This window comes from Lipotes vexillifer, unplaced genomic scaffold, assembly GCF_000442215.2.
Source record: "Lipotes vexillifer unplaced genomic scaffold, Lipotes_vexillifer_v1.1 scaffold477, whole genome shotgun sequence".
NCBI lineage: Eukaryota > Metazoa > Chordata > Mammalia > Artiodactyla > Lipotidae > Lipotes > Lipotes vexillifer.
In genome coordinates this window covers 1662361-1682489 of record NW_006770652.1, presented here as the reverse complement: position 1 = coordinate 1682489, position 20129 = coordinate 1662361, and the positions used below count along the sequence as shown (strand labels likewise).

The window sequence follows — 20129 nt, the reverse complement described above, 5'->3', positions numbered from 1 at the left end:
GGGGGGAGGGGGTGCGGGCGCGGGGCCCGGGCGGGCGGACGGGGTGGGGGTGGTCTGCCGGGGTAGACGCGGGGACGCGGCGACGCGGGGAATGAGGAATGGGCGGTGCGGGGCTGAGGAGGGTGAGGCTGGAGGCGGCCGCCGCTGGGGCTGCTTCCTGGACGGGGAACCCCTTCCTTCCTCCTCCCTGAGAGCCGCGGCTGGAGGCGGCCGGGGTGAAACTCGCGGGCCGGGCGGGCCGCCCCTCGGGGCGGTCGGGTGCGGTGGAGGTTACTCCCGCTGCGCTCCAGCCTCCCCTCCCCCTCGCCGTCCTTCCCTCTCCCTCTCTCTCCCTTCGCTCCCGCACCTCTTCCTCCCTTCCCAGCGCTCGGCTGCCTCGGTTACTGCTTTCTGTGCTGCATCTCGCATCTCTAGGACGAGGGTATAAACTTCTCCCTCGAGCGCAGACTGGACGGCTTGTGGTCCTTTTTTCAGTGTGTAGGGGGATATATGAGTAAGAGGGGAGGTCGCGTTTTGGAAGCGCAGAGGAAAGTGCTTAGAGACCACTGTTTGAGGTTATTGTGTTTGGAAAAAAATGCATCTGCAGCCGAGTTCCTGACTGCTCCCCTCCCCCATGTATGGGCTGTGACATTGCTGTGGCCACAAAGGAGGAGGTGGAGGTAGAGATGGTGGTGGAAGAACAGGTGGCCAACACCCTACAACATAAAGCCTGTACTTAGTGAAAAAGAAAAAGTTAATCCCAGAAGGTCTGTTTTGCTTTGTCAAGTTAAAACACACGCAGCAAACCCGCAGAGCAGAAGCAGGGCTTTTTCCTTGCTAGTTGAGTGTAGACAGCAATAGCTAGAATTGTATTTGAAGTTTAATTTGCCTGTTGTTGTTCTTTCCACCATCTCTTCTGTATTACCCTTATGCGTACCTGTTTGATCCCCATCCCAGGAGTTATTACCATATTCCTAAACGGCTGTCACACAATTTTTTTTTTTAACTGACCTACCAGAGGAGTTAATTGTAGCAATCTGCCAGCCAACTGCCTGAAATAGGCATGTGTATGTTGTAGTTGAAGTCCTCAAGTAGCCTTCTTAAATCTTGATATCCACCAAAATAAGGGGTTAAGAACAGAAAGGTATTTTCTAATTTTTTACACAATATATATGTTACATTTGTAATGGAAAAAAATCATTCAAAAAGAAATCCCAAAGGGAAAAAAGTCTGTTCATAATCATCTCAGAATCAACCTTATGAGTGATGTCATTCTTAGGTGACTAAGGTCCAAAATGCTGACTCGGGCGTGTAATAGACTAGAGATGACAAATATGGTTGATAACAATACTGTTTACTTTAGACTGTATCCATTCACAGGCATTCTTGGTTTTAAGAGATAGTAGACAAAATGATAATTCATTTTGTTTTATGACAAAGTGAAAATTCTTTTCCTGAACAGACTGTTCTGTTCCACCGCTTGCTAGCTTTTGTAGCTTTGGGTGAGGGGGCTCCTTCTGGCCTATTGATCATCTTTGGGAACCCAGTTCTCTCTAGTGGGTTTAAATATTACTTGATTTTTGAAATCCAAGTCAAAGATTTTTTTCAGAAATAACCATTGTAAAGGAGTAGACCAGAAGGTATGTGTCTTTCAGAATTCACACATATATGTACAACTAAGCTCTAATCCAGTATTTGTCCACAGTCTCTCTTAGGCTAGCAGACTTACTGGTCATAAGGATCTGGACCCCTTTACACTCTTAAAAGTTACTGAAGATCCCAATTTGGAGTGTGTCAATATTTAGCACAATAGAAATTAAAATTGAGAATTAAAACAATATTAATTCATTGAAAAAAGAAATAATAAGCCCATTACTTGGTAACGGTAGTAGAATTTTTAATGAAAAGTAACTTTTCCAAAACAAACACAAAAATTGTGAGAAGAGTGACATTGTTTTGCACTTTTGCAAATCTCTAATTATATGGTTTAGTAGACAGCTGGATCCTCACATCTGCTTCTGTATTCAATCTATTATCACACATCTGGAAAATTCTACTGTACACTTGTGAGCGAATAAGAGTGGAAAGGGTAAATCACATCATAGCATTATCGTGAAACCAGTTTTTGACCTCTTGGGCCCTCTCCAAAAGTCTTAGGAACCCTAATGGGTTCCTGGAACACATTTTGAGAGCTACTGTTCTGGGCTATCCAAATTTTATTGGAGGGGTGGGCTGGGCAGGGAACTATAGGATACATTTTGGTGAGATTATCCTCACCTATCCCATTTGCTGTGGTCAATATTAGGAATGAAAAGGGGGAGCAAACAGGATGTGATACATGTTTGTGGTGGCCCTAGACAAGGCTAGGTGGCGCAGAGCAGGCCAGGGAGGAACTGTGATACGACAGTTGTCTGGCCTGTCTGCTCTCTGTGAGTAGGTTCAGGAATAGGGTGAAGAGGTAGGTAGTATGTTATCACTTGGAAAAACATATTACTTTTTGGGGGGTAGGGTGGTGAGGTGCCTGTTGGGATAATTCTTGGTCTTCAGTAAATAGGATGCTGCATGTATATAGTGTTTATATGCAGTATCTGTACATTCATTAATTTTGAGCTACTTACCCTGTAATAAATTATTGTTCATTGACTGCCATTCTTTCTGCAGTTCACTACTTATTTGTAGTAATATCATGTAGTTATTGAGGGAAAGGAGATTAAAGTAAATAAATGCATTTTCATTTCAAAAAGTTTGAAACAGCTGACTAAAAAAATATTTTCTGTCTTGGCGCCGTTAACCTTACAAGTTGTCGATGTTTATTGCTACTGTTGGGAGATGATGTATGAGAAGCAGAGAATAAAAGTCATGTGGATTACTGAGAAATACATCTTTTAAAAATTCTCTCATTAAAAGTGTGCTTGTCTTTAAATATTATATAATTATATTTCTCTTGTGCAAAGTGCTATTTTTCAGCACTGATATAGCATTATAGATTGTGATTGATGATCACATAATCTGTACTGAATAGTTAGTTAAAAATTCTCGAAGTTCTCTTAGTTTTTACACCATTATTTTCCCCAGCAGATAATGTACAGATTAAAATGTTACCAGGTATCGTCCTTATCTGCTTTGGCATCTCAGTTTTTATTTTCCCAGTGTACTGTCCAGCTTTATTTGACAGTCCTCCCCCCACCCCCATCTGATTCTTGCTAACTGTCCAGGAGAACTACTACGATGATGCTTTTAAAAAGTTTTCTGTAGCTGTTGGCCCCAACAGAGGCACTCAGCATATCCACTGTAACTCTTAGGGGCCCGAGTCGAGGAGGAATACTGTGGCGATAGCTGTCAGCAAGTTTTGTGTGAGTGTGTCCTCAGGGTATAGAGCAGTGTGCTTGACACTTGTACTGAGTGAAGTCATGGCCTGCTCCTTTGAGAGCCGTTACCTGCTGCCGAAGAGCAGACGGGCTCTTGAGATAGAGCCACCTGAATGCAAGGTCAAAGAACTGTGTACTCCGAATGAGTTTTTCTCAAATGCTGATGGAGGAGTTTGTCAACGAAGTGCAATTCGTTACCAGTACACATCTGTAGTCATCCAGAGTTTTGTCATTGAATTTTGTGAGGTATTTTGAAATACTGTTCCATATAAAGGTGAACTTGTGTTAAGAGGTATTGATAGAGTGTTTGGGTTATATTAACCTCACGTGTGGCACACGTTCTAATTGAGTCACATTTCCATTTTTGTCATAAGGCCTGCTGAAAATGACTGAATATAAACTTGTGGTAGTTGGAGCTGGTGGCGTAGGCAAGAGTGCCTTGACGATACAGCTAATTCAGAATCACTTTGTGGATGAATATGATCCTACGATAGAGGTAAATCTTGTTTTCATATGCATATTGATTTGTGCAGGCCCATCCTTTGGGTACAAAAAAAGGTTTCTCTGATCATTTTCTGTGACTACTCATCACAAGGTAGTTATACTGATAATACTTTTATTAAGTTATCTAAAATGTACTTGGATTTCAAGGCATTACTCTGATATAAGTAACCATAGATATGATACACCAGCCTGTTTTCTCTCAGGACAATACTACTACTCTGTGTTAGTGTATGTGCATTTTGATTGGAAGTGTATTTCAGAGTTTTCTCACAGGGTGAAAATGTGAATTTACATCTTATCTGTAAGATGAGACATATCTAACAGTCTTTTTTTTTTTTTAATGTGCCTATTTTTATGGAGGTTTGGTTTTTTTTTTGGTATTTTGGTGTCACATATAGAGTTGATTTATACTGGTGAAGCGTAATCATTTGATGATTGAATTAAAAACACTGAATTAGTAGTATTTTCATGTTTTCTCTTCACATTGAAGTAGTGGAGAACCTACAACTACCTGATGCATTTTAGAAAGCTCATTCTTTTTTTTTTTTTTTTTTTTTCCGCGGCACGTGGGATCCTCCCGAAACGGGGCACGAACCCGCGTCTCCTGCAACGGCAGGCGGACTCTCAAGCACTGCGCCACCAGGGAAGCCCCCTAGAAAGCTCATTCTTTGCGTTTATGTATATGTATATCAGGTGATATGTAAGAATACCATCACCAATCCTTACCTTTGCTTTACAAACCTTTTTCAATTTATTCAAGGCGATGTTAGAATTGTTTTTTTTATTACAAATTGATTAATGAATAATTTTCATACTTTTTCAGTTTCATAAAAATGTACCAAAGGATTGGCCAACAGCAAAATGATAGAATAAAGGCCTAGCAGAGACCTTGAGAGGTCACGTAGTATGTTTCCCACTGCCTTCTGGCAGCACTGTACTCAGATGATCTCAAGCAGATAAGGATTTATTTAATCCCAAAGACCTGCAGGAGGGAATGGCACACAACTGTCCTTGTTAACTAATTTCCAGAATGTAATTATTAGTGTATTTCATGCATAATCTGAATCTTCCTGTGAAGTTTAACATAATATCAGCTCATCTTTGAAATAGATTTATGTTATTAGATTATTTCTTAGACTTCTTTACCCCAGGGTAAGCAATCCTAATCCCTTAGCTTTTATTCTAGATCTGATATACCAGTTTTTTTAATCAGCTCTGAAAAATTTCCCATAACTTTCTCTGAGCCCCAAGCTGTAGGGTCTAGAATAGGTCAAAAATGCCCTGTTAAGGTATTGTGCTGTGTAATGTCTTAAAAAAAACACCTGGACTGCACTTAGGTAGGTTCTGAGGGCATTGTTGGCCTTGGGAAGATGTTTATGCAGTGTAGAACTTTGAGGATTGACAAGGAAATGTTCATAAGGAAATGTCAAATATTTCTGGTACTGGAGGGAAAAAAATGAAGAAATAACCCTTATTTACAAAGATCTGATTTAAACATAGAAGCAGCTTTCATTTGGCTTCCAAGTTTAATAATTTGCATTAGTAAAAGGGAAGGATCTAACTGAAGTGGACCACCTATGTAATAGTCTCTCTGTATTTCCTCTTGGCAAGTCAATTCAGTGCTAATGGTTTTGTTTATTTTTTACTTTGAGGAGGATTAAATAGTTCACCTATTTCTGAAGCCAAGGTTACTCGTCATACTCCACCATTTAAATTGGAAGTAAAAGGACATTTTAATAGAATTTAAGTTAATCATGGCAGTTTTCCTGGGATTCTGGAATATGATTTTGATTTTAGCAGAAGTGCCCTCCATCTTTTCTGAAAATCTGAAGAATTCCATTACACTCTGTTTCCTATCAGAGGTCAAGAATGATGTATAAGAATGTGATTTAAAAAAAAAAAAAAAGGTTAGGAAACCTTTTGGTCAAAATTGTTAAAGTGCAATATAAATCTTAAAGAAATAAAGCTAAAAGTCAGTCCTTTATTTTGGGGGAAGGTAAAAAAAAGTTTATAAACTCAGACCCAGTAACTCTGATTATGATTTCTGCCAAACCAGAAACTTGACCCAGGGAAGCATTGATTACCTGTGAACTTTGAAACTGACATTCCGTCACTAGTGTAGCCACCTGGGAAATGGTTATCAGAGATTGTCTCTTATCTCCCAAGTTACAGTGAGTCTCTGAGGGAACTGACACATTGAATTCTTGGTGTAGTTCAACTAGCAGAAAAGCAACAGAATTTAGTAGTTTATTTTCATAAGTGGTAAAACAAAAATACTGACATGGCGTTTTTGTAAAAAGTTGAAGGGTAGTGGGTATCACTACTGCTGTTAAGTTTCTGGTAGGTGAACAGTGTAGGTCAGAGAAAATAAGAGAGGTCATAGACTTTGCACATTTGGAGTTCTCATCAGTTTTTCTGCATTAAACAAATGGAGAGAAGTTTAGGAAAAAATTTTAATTAACTAATACCATATTTTCTAGTGGTTTAGAATTTTCAGAGATTTATATTGGGTCGGCCAAAAAGTTCGTTCGAGTTTTTCATGTTATGGAAAAACCCGAGTGAACTTTTTGGCCAACCCCAAACTGTGAGCCAGGTAAGGAAGGTGGTCATTGTTTCTTTCATTTTATCAATAAAAATGGTCTCTGAGAGGTTGTAACTTGCATAAGGATACTTAAGCTAGCAAGTGGTGGAATTTTAAGTTTTCTGAGACCAAGTTAAGTGGAATTTCCACTGCACCCTTGTATAGCTTTTTAAAAATGAAAAATTAGCCTTCAAGCTAAAAATATTTAGTGTTGGAGGCTGATTCAGATTATTAATATATCAAAATTTGAACTTAGCCTACTATCTAATGGCATCTTAATAGCAGGATATGGTATAGAATTAGGTATGACACATAGATGGAGCATGTTTATATTTGCACATGATGATCACCTTTACTTCTGTTCTGAAAAGATTTTACCTTTATCTTTTATGAAGCCCACTGCAGTGTTCCAAGAGAGAACGAAATACCTTGTTAGTGGTGCAGGATTATTAAAAACTCGGTCCCCAAACACAATACCAGGCTAGAAATAGTATATGTTTTTATAGTTTGGAGATCATGTTATTATAAAAACATGTTCTCTGAAATGTGTTTTCTAAGGTAAAATTTGGTGGAAGCAGAAAAATGGAAGTAGAGATCAGAACTGTCAGTTGGTCAGTTAGCAAATATCTAACAAGTATCTACTGGATACAATATAAAAATAGACATAGAAAGAAGTATTTTTTTCCAGTCTCCAATTCATTGACATCTGTATGCTTCTGTTAATGTGACATTTCTAATTCAGTCCAAGTATTATGCCCTTCTTTGATGAAACAGTTTTCTAGTCAGTGAGAAAGAATGGAGTCATAATTGGATTGATTTGTTCCATCTTTAGTGCTCTGAGCCGTGGAGTGTTTATTCACCGAGATATATCAGTTTGTCTTTTAAAAATTTTTTCCGTGTTAATTATGGAATTGCTGATTAAGGTATTTATAGAGAGAAAATTTGTAATACTAAACCAGTATTGAAGAGTGGTGTAAAAAAAGCACTGTTTAATATTGTAAGCTGTTATTTTTCTGTTTTTTTGGTTTTGTTTTTTAACATATGTATCTGTAGTTATTAACAAGGAATAGGTGGTGACTTTGCCCCTCGGGACATTTGGCTAAATCTGGAGCTGTTTTTGGCTGTCACAGCTTGAAGAGGGGGCTGCTGCTGGCCTCTGTAGTGGGCAGAGGCCGGGGTTCTGTTACTCCTCCTGCAGTGCACAGGAGGGCCCCCCAGCAAATAATCACGTGGTCCAGAATGTCAGCAGTGCTGAGGTTGAGACCCCAATACTGTGTGTTACATGTAGCTTTAAACGTCCTATAAATTGTGAGGCTCAAGTCCCTGAATATCGTTTATGTTAGATTTTTTTAACATAATATAGATTTAAACCTTACATTCGAAACTAACGATATGTTATATTAGCTTACACTAGTGTTCTGTTACAACATTCTGTTTTTAAAACAAGGTACAACAGCAATTTTGTAAAAATCCGTTTCTCTTCCAGACTGGCCACTCTTCTCCCCCCTTTCAAGTGAGCGCCCTCTACTGGTCAACTTATTCGCTTTTATTATAAAAAATGAAATCCTAAGTTTGGATATTTTTTCCTTTTAAACTGTGGGTACAATCAATTTATAACTATATAAATTTTATTTAAAAGTCTTATTTTGTATAACTAATGTTTTAACAATCTAAAGTGTCAGAAAAATCTAAAGTATCAGTTTTACTTTGCTAATGTTATTAAGATCACTGTGTGGACCAGTTAGGCCTAACTAATTAAATATGTGGGTGAATATTTTTGACTAAGAAAGGAAATGTGGCAATGTAGGAGAAAATAGGGTGGTGCCCTTGTTAGCACTGCTTGAGGTCACTTTGTCTGAGGGAATGAGAAGGGGCACTGTGGCTCTGTGAATTTCTTTTCATGTACACAGGAGGTACCTTACAGAGTTCAGAGCTTAGTGATGTTTTACATGGGGTGTTAGGAAGGGCCTATTCGAAAGTGGCAAATTGTGAAAGTTCACATTTTGTAAATTTTTATAGGACTGTAGAATAGTTGAGAACGCCTGATTTTTAGAATAAACTAACACAAAATTCAGGCACTGTATTTAGGTCAATTTAAGAATAAGTATTTACTTAATAATAACTATTTATTGAGCCCTGAATGTTGAAAATTATTGGACACATTTTATTCTAACTTGGGTTTTTATAAATACAAAGCTTTAAAAACATGCAAATGAAAGTTGGCAATGGAAATAAATGAAAGGAAAAGAAAACTTTATCCTTTATCGTTTGGCATCTCTTAAGAGTCTGGTTTAAGCAATGCAACTAATTTCTTAATTCCATAAATGTTATTAGTGCCTACTCTGTACCATGCAGCCTTCCTACGGCCTAGAGATACACTGAGGAGCAAAAGAAACCGCATCACTGCCTTCATGGAGGTTATTAGTCTTAGATGTATTTGGAGAGCAGTGTTTCTAGACAGTGATCCTAATTATATATAACAATTTAGAGGCTTTATGCTTTAAGAGGGCGATAGATTTCTTATATCTCTTAACTATATTGTCTCATAGTGCCTAGGTTTATGGAACAGTTATATTATTGTGATCTTAATGTAATAAAATTAGAAATGGGTAGTAAAAACAAAATATTTGAGAGGATTAAGTAGGGCTATATTGCTTACCTTAGGTAATTTTTGAACTTTCTATTTTGAAAATTTCAAACCTATGGAAAAGTAGTGAAAAATAGTACAGTGAATACCTCTTAACCTTTAAACTAGACATAGTTACTTTATGTGTGTGTGCCTGTGTATCTACACACACATACTTGGATACATATTATTTATTTTTGCTGCACTTTTTGAGAATAAGTTGCGCATGTTAGGACCCTTTACCTCTAAACACAGGGGTCTGGCCAAATACAGCCTGTGTCTGTTTCTGTAAAGTTTTATTGGGGCACAGCTGTGCTTGTCTATGGCTGCTTTTGCACTACAGTGGCAGAGCTGAGTGGCTGCAACAGAGACCAAGTACTGTCTGTCCTTTATGGAACAAGTTTGCTGACCCTGTTCTAACATTAAGAATAATTCATTGTATAACTACAACGCAGTGACAAAATTTAGGAAATTCAACATTGATACAGTGTTTTATCTAACATATAGTCCATGTTCAAATTTTATCAGTTCCCAGAATGTGCTCTCAGCAATTCGTTTTTTTTTTTTTCCCCCTGATCCCAGGATCAAAAAAATCATGTGTCATGTCTCACAATCTAGAACAGTTTCTCAGCTTTTCTTAGTCATTTGTGACAGTGGCACTTTTTGAAGAATTCAGGCCAGTTGTTTTGTACAATGTCCTCTCCTTCAGTTTTGTCTGATTGTTTCCTCCTGGTCAGATTTGGATTAAACATTTTTGGTAGAAATACTATGTAAGTGATGTTATACCCTCCTTGGTGTATCACATCAGGAGGCACAAGATGCTGGCTTGTCCCATTATTGATGATGTTATGTTAACATTGGTTATTTGGTTAAGGTCATATCTATCAGTTGTCTCTCTGTAAAGGTATCTTTAGTTCTTTTATAATTAATGTGTACTCTGTGGGGAGATACTTTGAGACTATAAATATCCTGCTCTCCAACATATTTGCACCCAGTGGGATGTAGTAGCCACTGATAATTCTAACCAGAACAAACTACCACCATAGTGACTGCAAAGTGGTAGGTAATCTAACTCTGTCATTATTTCTACATTTATTATTTGACATCTACCATGAGTAAGGTTTCTCTCTTTTCTCTTCCCTCTCCTTATTTATTTGGTTTGTCTTATTTGTATCTGTACAGACTCAAGGATTCTTTTTTCATCTGATGTGTTAAAGTCTATTCTTGTCATTATTAATTTTGGTGCTCAAATATATTTTTGATTTGGCCAGTGGAATCCCTTTCAAGCTGGCCTTTTGACACATCCCCATCAGTTTTTGAGCTCTTTCTTACTTTCTGGCACAGTGTATTCCAGGTTCCCTTTGTTCTTTCCCTGTCCCTACCCTGGATTCAGCCATTTGTGCAGAGAGCCCTAATTCCTTTTACTAGGGAATGATATTTAGAAATTAAGTCCTGGATGTTAGGTGGTGTTGCTACTGGAGTGTCACTGCTTCTAGACCCTTTTCAACAGACAGAGCTAAGCAGTAGATTTTATTTAAAAATCATGAGTTCATTCTTCCTCCATGTCTTCTTTCTCCCATGATGAGTACACTGGTTCTACCTTGTGTAAGTTGTAACGTTAAACATTAGACAGCTATTGAAATAAAAATGATAATGTCAGTCGACACAGATTGAATAATTTAACATTAGGTTAGCTTTTTTATTTGTGGAATTGGGATTAAATATTTTTCTCCATTGAGAGAAAAGTAGGGATCCTTTTCATTTTCAAAGTATTCTTAAACCATTTGGGAAAAGATTGAGCTGTTTAGCTACATAAAGACAAAAACACCTTTAACAAAAATCCAAAACAGATGGAAACCTGGGAAAACTACTTGCATCATCTGTCAATCAGGAAGCTCTCCTGTATTTGAATTAGAAAAAAGCAAACATCCAAATAGGAAAAAAAAAGGCATATAAGTAGCCAACCTATCCACACTCACACAAAAAGTGCTGTCGAAACATATTAAAAGGTACTTCATTAATGTAGAAATGCGAGTTCAAACAATAAATAACATCTTTTATTTTCATGTTGGCTAAGATTAAAATGATAACAGGCCTGGAAAGGTATGGAAAATGTGTACTCTTTATGCTGTAGTGAGAGTATACCTTCTTATAAACTTTCTGGAGGTCATCAGTTTGGCAGTATTTATCAAAATGGAAACTACCTGTCCTTTGACCAATTGATTCCACTTACAGAAATTTATCTGAAAGATTCAGTTGGATAAGTGTTTAAGATGTATACCCAGGAGTGTTATTGCAGTGTTGTTTATAATTTTTAAAAGTGGAAATCATCTACACATCTACCAGTAGGGAATAGGTGAGGTAAGTTATGGTATCTTTGTACAAATTATATTACACAGTTTTCAAAAAGGATTAGGTAGATCTATATGTACTGACATTGAAAAACTGTCCATTATGTAAGAGAAGCTGTATCATAGCACTTTGTGTAGAGTATGAGTCTGTTTATTTAAAAGCAATGTGAATATGTACTAAAATATGGTAGGGCATATGCCAAACTCTGTAGTGTTTTTTTTGTTTGTTTTTGTTTTTGTTTTGCGGTACGCGGGCCTCTCACTGTTGTGGCCTCTCCCGTTGCGGAGCACAGGCTCTGGACGCGCAGGCTCAGTGGCCATGGCTCACGGGCCCAGCCGCTCCGCGGCATGTGGGATCTTCCCGGACCGGGGCACGAACCCACGTCCCCTGCATCGGCAGGCGGACTCTCAACCACTGCGCCACCAGAGAAGCCGTGTAGTGTTTTTGTTTTTTAAAAAATGAGCATATACTGTTTGAGAGGGAAAAATAAATCCTAATTTTTGAGGGAGAGAAGTCACTAGAGTATTAGATACCATCAGGTAACTTCATATTTACTTTCTTCCCCCCTTTTTAAAACCTCAACAAATTGGATAATACAGATGTATTACAGATAAAGAGGTACAGTTAAAGGAATTGGTATTAGGCCAATTAAAGAATAGCTGAGAGATATAATACTTCAAAATATGAAAATTATATTGACATCTGTAATTATTAAGATTGGATCCATGATTGATCCAGCCTCACATTCTGACCTTGGCATCAAGTGATAATTTATGGGAGAATGCCACATGACTTCAACAGGTTACAGATGTAGGCTTATAATATCCTTGTTTTCAAAATCTGTTATGCAAATTTTCCTTGAGTTTATTCAGATTTTTTCTCTTGGACATAGTACACATTTTATTCTCGCTAGTCCTAAGCTAAGATTCAACATTCTTATAATTTCAAATCTCCATTATTTAGTAAAGAAGTCTTTGTTTTCTTTATCCTTACTTCTAATGAATGTCTTAACCAAAAATTCTGTCATGAGACAGAAGGTGTTAAGCTCTTTTAACACCCTTGCTCCCTAATCAGTACAGATATCCTTCATAAACCTCAGAGTTTTACTCTTTTTCCCTGGAGCTTCAGCTCCATTATATTTATTTTGAAATACAGTGAGTGGTTTTGGAAAAAGTAGTCCAAATGTAGATGTCCAGTGATTCTTATAAGGGCAAGATACTGCTGTTGCTATACAGTTCCTAGTAGCCAGTGGCCTGCCCCCTACCCTTTGGGCCTGTAATATCATGTACAATGTAAAATATGAAATAACACAGTTAACTTTTTTTCCTTGCGTTATGCGGGCCTCTCACTGTTGTGGCCTCTCCCATTTGCGGAGCACAGGCTCCGGACGCGCAGGCTCAGCGGCCATGGCTCACGGGCCCAGCCGCTCCGCGGCATGTGGGATCCTCCCGAAACGGGGCACGAACCCGCGTCTCCTGCATCGGCAGGCGGACTCTCAAGCACTGCGCCACCAGGGAAGCCCCAGTTAACTTTTTAGAGCACTTTTTCCTGGTCTTTAATCCTAACCTGTATACAAAGTCCTCTTCATTATTATTTACCCACGTTTACAGCAAAAGAAACAATAGCTTAGAGTAGACTAGAGATTAAGTAGTTTGCCCATACTCACACCGCAAGTAAGTGGGGTTCTGCAGGTGACATAGATTGAAGATTCAGGAGTGTATCTTTAGCCTAGACTTGGGCCCTGAGCATCAGCCCTATATATCAAAGCTGCCTACAGGTCATAGCACCAGAGCAACCCAGGAACATACGGAATTCAACATGCCCCAAATTGAACTCATTTTCCTGTCCCCTTCCCATTATGTTCCCATCTCTAAACAATAAGCTCTGCCATTAAAAAAAAATTGAGATATAATTCACATAACATAAAATTCATCCTCTAAAGTGTACAGTTAGGTGGTTTTTAGTATATTCACAAAGTTATTTACCCCATCTAATTCTGTCACATTTTTATCACCCCATACCAATTAGCAGTCACTCCCCAATCCCTTCTACCAGCCCCTGGCAACCATTAATCTACTTTCTGTGTCTGTGGATTTGCCTGTTCTGAATATTTCATGTAATTGAAATCATACAATATGTGGCCTTTTGTGTCTGGCTTCTTTCATGTAGGATAGTATTTTCAAGGTTCATCTATGTTGTCACATGTTTCAATACTTCATTCCTTTTTATGGCTGAATAATACTCTCTTGTATGGATATTTGTTTATGTATTCATCAGTTGATGGGCATTTGGATTGTTTCCTCTTTTTGGCCATTTTGAATGATGCTGCTGTAAACATTGCTATAAGTGATGTATGAGAGTTGTTCTGTCAATTTTACCCGTTAAGTATTTCTTAAAACTGTTTAATCTTCTCCATCTTACTGCTTTTGCTGCCTTAGTTCAGGTTCTGTCATTTATTTATTTTATTTTTGGCCGCGTGGGATCTTCCTTGCTGCACGTGGGCTTTCTCTACTTGCGGCGAGCGGGAGCTGCTCTTTGTTGCAGTGCGCGGGCTTCTCATTGTGGTGGCTTCTCTTGTTGCGGAGCACGGGCTCTGGGTGCGCGGGCTTCAGTAGTTGTGGCTCGTGGGCTTTAGAGCGCAGGCTCAGTAGTTGTGGCGCACAGGCTTAGTGGCTCTGAGGCATGTGGGATCTTCCCGGACCAGGGCTCGAACCCATGTCCCCTGCATTGGCAGGCAGGTTCTTAACCACTGTGCCACCAGGGCCAGGTTCTGTAATTTCTTGTAAAAGTTTCCTAAACTCATCTCCCAGCCTCCAGTCTGGTCTCATTTGTCATAATAATGCTAACAGTGGACATTGTTGATCTGATCGTCCCTTCTACTTAAAAATCTTTTAGTAATTTAGTATAAGATGAAGTTCAGAACTTCTTAAGATGGCATATTAGACCCTCCATAAGCTGGCCTCTGCTTGATGGTGCAGTTTCAGTTCTACTTACCTATAATCCCTCTAAGCTAAAATTGTGTTGAACTTCTTGGTTCCATGTATTCAACATGCTGTTTCCTGGTTTTGTGCATTCTCTTTGCTCCTTCCTGCCTGGAGTGGCCCTCCTGTCTTTCTTAATTCATACAAGCAAAGTTGATGTCTTCTCCTGTTTGTCACCATTGTACTTTGTTCTCCATAAGGTGTTGCATTTATTTCATTGTGTTTAAATTACTTGTTTACATTCATATCTCTTCCACCAGACCTAGCTCTTTGAGGTTAGAAACTATAATGCCTGGCACAGTATATGACATCCAGAAGATTTTTACTAAGTGTTCCTGTGATGCAAGGGAGAATGGAGTAGGTAGGTGGGAATGAACTAACAAATAAGCCTGTGCTTATATATCCCCAATTCCTTGTTTCTTTCCTATTATAATTCTAACGTACCGGGCTATTGTACATGTTTTTAGCTGTCTTTGAGAACTAGCTGTGTACAACAACTTTTGATGGTTTATAACCAATAGTGTAACACATCATTCTGTGATAGATTCAAATAATCTTTTAGAAGAGTAACAAAACATTTGAGCATTAAGAGGGTAAAAGTAAGTCTTTTCCTATAGGTGTTATTTAGCAGTACATGAAAAATACTTATAATAACACATTAAGAAAATCTTACAAACATTTCAAAAGTAAATCCTCAAATAATACTTCAGCTGACATTTCCAGCAGTCCTGTTCATATTTACAAGAGCATCTGATGGAATCAGCAGCATGAAGATGGAGATTAAATGGGATAAGGCTTGTAATATGCCTATCACAATATCCAGCATATAAATAAGGGCTCAGTAAATGTTGGCTGTCATAATTACTATTAATAGTAATATGGTTACTTTTAGTAAAAGGTCCTAATTTCTTTAGTTTTTTTTTTTTGTTTTCTTTTTAACTATACTATGTCTTCCCGTGACAGGATTAAATTTAACTGCCTGAGTTGGAAAACTAAATTGAGTATGTTGACATATGAACATACTGAGTAACTTGGTTACTGTTAATTATAATAGAAAAATGACAAAATGATGTCCTGGTCAGTGAGTGTATCTCATTCTCGAAAGATATAGTCTTAACTTTCGAAGTCCTCCATTGGGTCCGCAGATGAGTTTCTGTACATAAAACAACACTTGAAGGCATGTTAATAAATTGGAAAACACTTTTAAAAAATTAAGCCAGTACAAAAAAGACAAAAATTCCAAATGGGCAAAGGACACAGGTAATGGGAATAAATATGAAAAAGAAAAACTATGTAACATTACTAGTCCTCAAAGAAATAGATATTAAAGCAATAGGATTTTTGGTCTAACAAGCTGACAAAAATAAAACTATGAAACCTGTTGTTGAGTGAGTGGTGATGGAATGGGTACACCCTTAATGCCATATGGAAAAGTAATACCATAAGCGTCATGTGCGCCCCAAACCAGGTTTTCCCTGTCTTAACATTCTGCCACATTTGCTTTAGATCCTTTTTTCTTTTTCAAGATATAAAACTTAATACAGTTAAAGGCCTCCGTGTTCTCTGTAATCTTATTCTCTTCCCTCCCCAAAATGTTTAAAAATCTCTATATATTTTGTTTATATTTTGACATTAATAGTAATTAAAAATTTTAATATTATATAAAACTTGCTTGGATACATTTATTAAAATACTCAATGTATAATTTAAAAATTTACAGCTTCATTGTTTTAATATAATTTATAATATCTTAAACTTGTGTTTATTTTTACAGTGTCTGCATATATTTACATTGAATGGGTTTATTCATTTCTTCAACAGACAGTGCTGATTACCTGCTGTGTTTAAGACTGACACACAGGGTGCATAATGGTGAGCAAAACAGATGTGAGCCCTACCATCATGGAGTTTAAAGCCAAGTAGGGGGTATAGACTTGAACGATTACACATAAATACATAGTTACAAATTATAATAGGACCACCAGCTGCTATGTGGAGAACAGACTGTAGGAGTAACAACAACTGCTAGGAAGCAGTTGCAGGAGATTGCATGAGACAGTCACATTGGACTAGGGTGATGGTGGTGAGTGCTTGGGTTTGGAGTATGTTTTGAAAATAGATAAACGGCATAAGATTGTGGATATTAAGCGCCTGTGTAATTTTATTTTTATGGTATGATGATTTAGGATGCCATGTTAAGTATATCTCCATTTTAGCTATCGTTTTAAAAAAATAAACCATAGTTTCTTAGCATCTCTTACCAGAAGTGGCATTACTGTGTCAAAGGCTATGAACATTGGTATGGCTCTTGATAAGTACTGTACTTGCTTTCCACAAGGATGGTACCTGTTACTGTATCACCAGAAATGCTTGACTTCTATGTTTAACTTTTGCCAGCATAGTGTATTTCATTTAGAAAAGTTTTTTTTTTTTTGCGGTACGCGGGCCTCTCGCTGCTGTGGCCTCTCCCATTGCGGAGCACAGGCTCTGGACGCACAGGCTCAGCGGCCATGGCTCCGCGGCATGTGGGATCTTCCCGGACAGGGGCACGAACCCGTGTTCCCTGCATCGGCAGGTGGACTCTCAACCACTGCGCCACCAGGGAAGCCCTAGAAAAGTTTTTTTTTTTTTTTCCTACTACTTCAGTAAATTAAAATAGTTCTTTAGTTGGGAGTAAGGGGAAATCTATGGAATAACTTTCCTTCATTTAATATTTTATTATGTTGAGTTAGTTTTTAAGTGGCTTGCTTTTATCCTCGTTTCCAAAGGATGTTAGTAACCTATGTATCTGATCTAAAAGTTTATTCTGTTTGAAAGGCTGGAAATAACACTAATTAAAAATGTAAAGTCTTGATTCTTTTCTTGCTGTCTTTAACTAGTTTCATTGTGGAATTTATGTGGTTTTAAACTGGTTAGGCTTTGATAACCTGTACTTTCTCAGTGATGATTTTTTTTTTAATATAAAAGGAATAGTATGTGTTGAGAGTACTTTAGATTTGTGGTAAGGTATTAGCTTAGAGCAGGGGTTGGCAAAATGTAAAGGGTCAATTTGGGTCTTTGTCACATAATCTTTGTTGTTGTTTTTTTTTAAACAACCATTTAAAAACTGTTCTTGGCTCATAGACCATACAAAAACAGGTGGGCAGGATTTGGCCTTGTGGGCCACAGTTTACTGTACCCTTATTTAGGCTCTCATGTTGGGAACGATTCTACATTGATGCATACATTTTTTTTTCTACTTCCATATACTTTTTTTCTTCTGGCTAAACAAAATCTTTAGTACTTACATATCATTTTTGTTGTGCTTGCTGTCTGCTTTGTCTTAAAACCTGTCATTTCTTTTCAGATCAGATCTCACCATTTAGCACTTTTGTTCTTAAGTTTTTATCAAGTTGCACTGCCTTTTTATATAGCTCAGTGACTAATTATGCTTCTAAGGATGACTGTAGTTAAAATTGGGGGCTTCCCTGGTGGCGCAGTGGTTAAGAATCTGCCTGCCAATGCGGGGGACATGGGTTCGAGCCCTGGTCCGGGAAGATCCCACATGCCATGGAGCAACAAAGCCCGTGAGCCACAGCTACTGAAGCCCGTGCGCTAGAGCCCGTGCTCCACAACAAGAGAAGCCACTGCAATTAGAAGCGCGTGCAGCCCCTGCTTGCCATAACTAGAGAAAGCCTGTGCACAGCAACAGAGACCCAGTACAGCCAAAAATAAATAAATAAAATAATTAAATTTATTTTTTTAAAAAAAGAAATGCAAATAAATAAATAAATAAATAAAATTAACTTGGGAAATACTGAATTTTAAACCTAAACCTGTTATTTGTAATCAGCATATTCTTCCTCATTGTTTATAGGCAGGTTGTAGATTACGTTTTTTCAATAACAGAATGTGACTCAGAATTTTGCTTTCAATATCTTTGGGGTTTAGAAGGGAAAAGTTAATAGGAATGAATAGGGACTTCTTTCCCAGTTTTCAGTCCCTTTGGGAATGTGGGAACATGCTGTGAAATGCATGCAGAAACTACTAATATTTCACAGTGTATACTTTTGAAACACAAAGTGTTTGAAAATTTTTTAAATGGGAGTTCACTGAGGTATACATCTTAGAGGCGATACCTGTGGGCACATGTCCGTAATCCTCCAGCCACACCTTAGGTATAGATTTGTGTGGCTCCAGAAGCTATAGTCTTTAATTTCATTGTTGATAGAAAATTGTAAAGATTAAAGTAACCATTAACCGTAAGGTTAACTTCAGCTAGTACTGGTAAGTGAAGAATGCGAGGTGACAGCAGTAGGTGAGGAAAAGTCTTTCGTCTGTTTCACATGTGCCGTAGCCACACCTGGGTAATGAATGGACTGACTCCAAGAAACTGTACTTTGTTCTCAATTCCTGCTCTTTCATTCTACTCCAAAAACAACGGTTTTCAATTTATAATATACAGGAGTTCTTTCAAGGATCAATAGTTAATTAAAGGAATAGGCTAAAATAAAATGTCAACCAAATGTTCAAATCTTTAGTCAAGAGCTTCTTGTTTAGAAAATTAAATATCCATCCTTTTTTTTCTGACTGTTGAGATAATTGGTTTTTATTATAGAAAATTTGAAAAATACAGTTTACTTTAAACAATAAGCGCGAGATCATTCTAATATGGTAATCTTTCACACTTCTTAAAATTAAAAGGCAAAGAAAGAAATACATTTAAAATAATACCTATTACCACAAAAAACGGTAAGCAAGAGATCGATTATTTCTTAGATTAATTATCTCCATCAGAGACATACCCTTTGTTAACATTTTGATGTACATACCACCACGAGTTTTTTAATATATGTACATACAAGATACATTTATACAGATGTGCAGAGATACTTTATTGGGATCATGCTACATGTGTATCTTTGTATTCTCCTTATGCTGTGAACAGTTTTCAAACACTTTTCCAAAAACATGATTTTCAATGACCAGTTTTTTAATGATAGATTGGTCTGTGAAGTAATTCATGAACTAAGGGTGGAATAATAAGAAACAGTGTCCTTGGGCTTATACTTTATACCCATTGTTAGCCCTGCCTCTGACTCCATGACTTCACCTTGCACCAGCCCTTTTCCTTATTTTTTGAAGCCTATTTTGGCAGACAGTATGTGAAATCTTTTAGGCGTGAGTATTAATCAAAAGTCAGAGGAAAATAAGATTTTCATTTCGAGATTCAGTTATGTCACCTACCTTCTTTCCTTTACACCATCTTGGAGTTGCATGGTCTCTAAGATATCCATCTCTTTCTCTCTCCTTCAACCACTCCCTCTCTTATTAGAGGTCTCACAGAATTTGCAGACAGAACAATCATTCTCTTTACCATTATCATAGTACCTACCTGGCTGTTAAATATTTTTCCCAGGACTGCAGAAATGGATTAAATAAGGGCACTAAAATTCTCAGTATTGACCATTCTCTTATGTATTCCTTTGACTGTAAATAAAATAGATGCATGACACTTTCGTAAGTTGCTTGATTTTTCTTGCCACCTAAATCATCCAGAATAATAGGAGTTGGTAGAGCTATCCCATTTTGTAAAAATTATTTTCCTTTACAGAGAATTTGGGTCTTTTTGTTATTAATCTATGCACTTGCATTGTTGAATCTCTGTGTAACACCTATTTAAAAAAAAAAACCTTTTATTAAACTGTGGTAAGATACACATAAAATTTATCATTGCCTTTTTTTTTTTTTTTTTTTTT

The 20129-nt window shown here is 37.6% G+C and overlaps 1 protein-coding gene across 1 annotated transcript in view; it reads left to right on the top strand.

The window, feature by feature from the left end:
* The first annotated feature begins 3725 nt into the window (after positions 1-3725).
* The window catches only part of KRAS (KRAS proto-oncogene, GTPase), a 32127-nt gene continuing 15723 nt past the window's right edge, over positions 3726-20129 (top strand). The window contains exon 1 of the mRNA XM_007446279.1: positions 3726-3843. Within this exon, the coding sequence (XP_007446341.1) occupies positions 3733-3843 (111 nt within the window). The 5' untranslated portion in view covers positions 3726-3732. The remainder of the gene's footprint in view (positions 3844-20129) is intronic.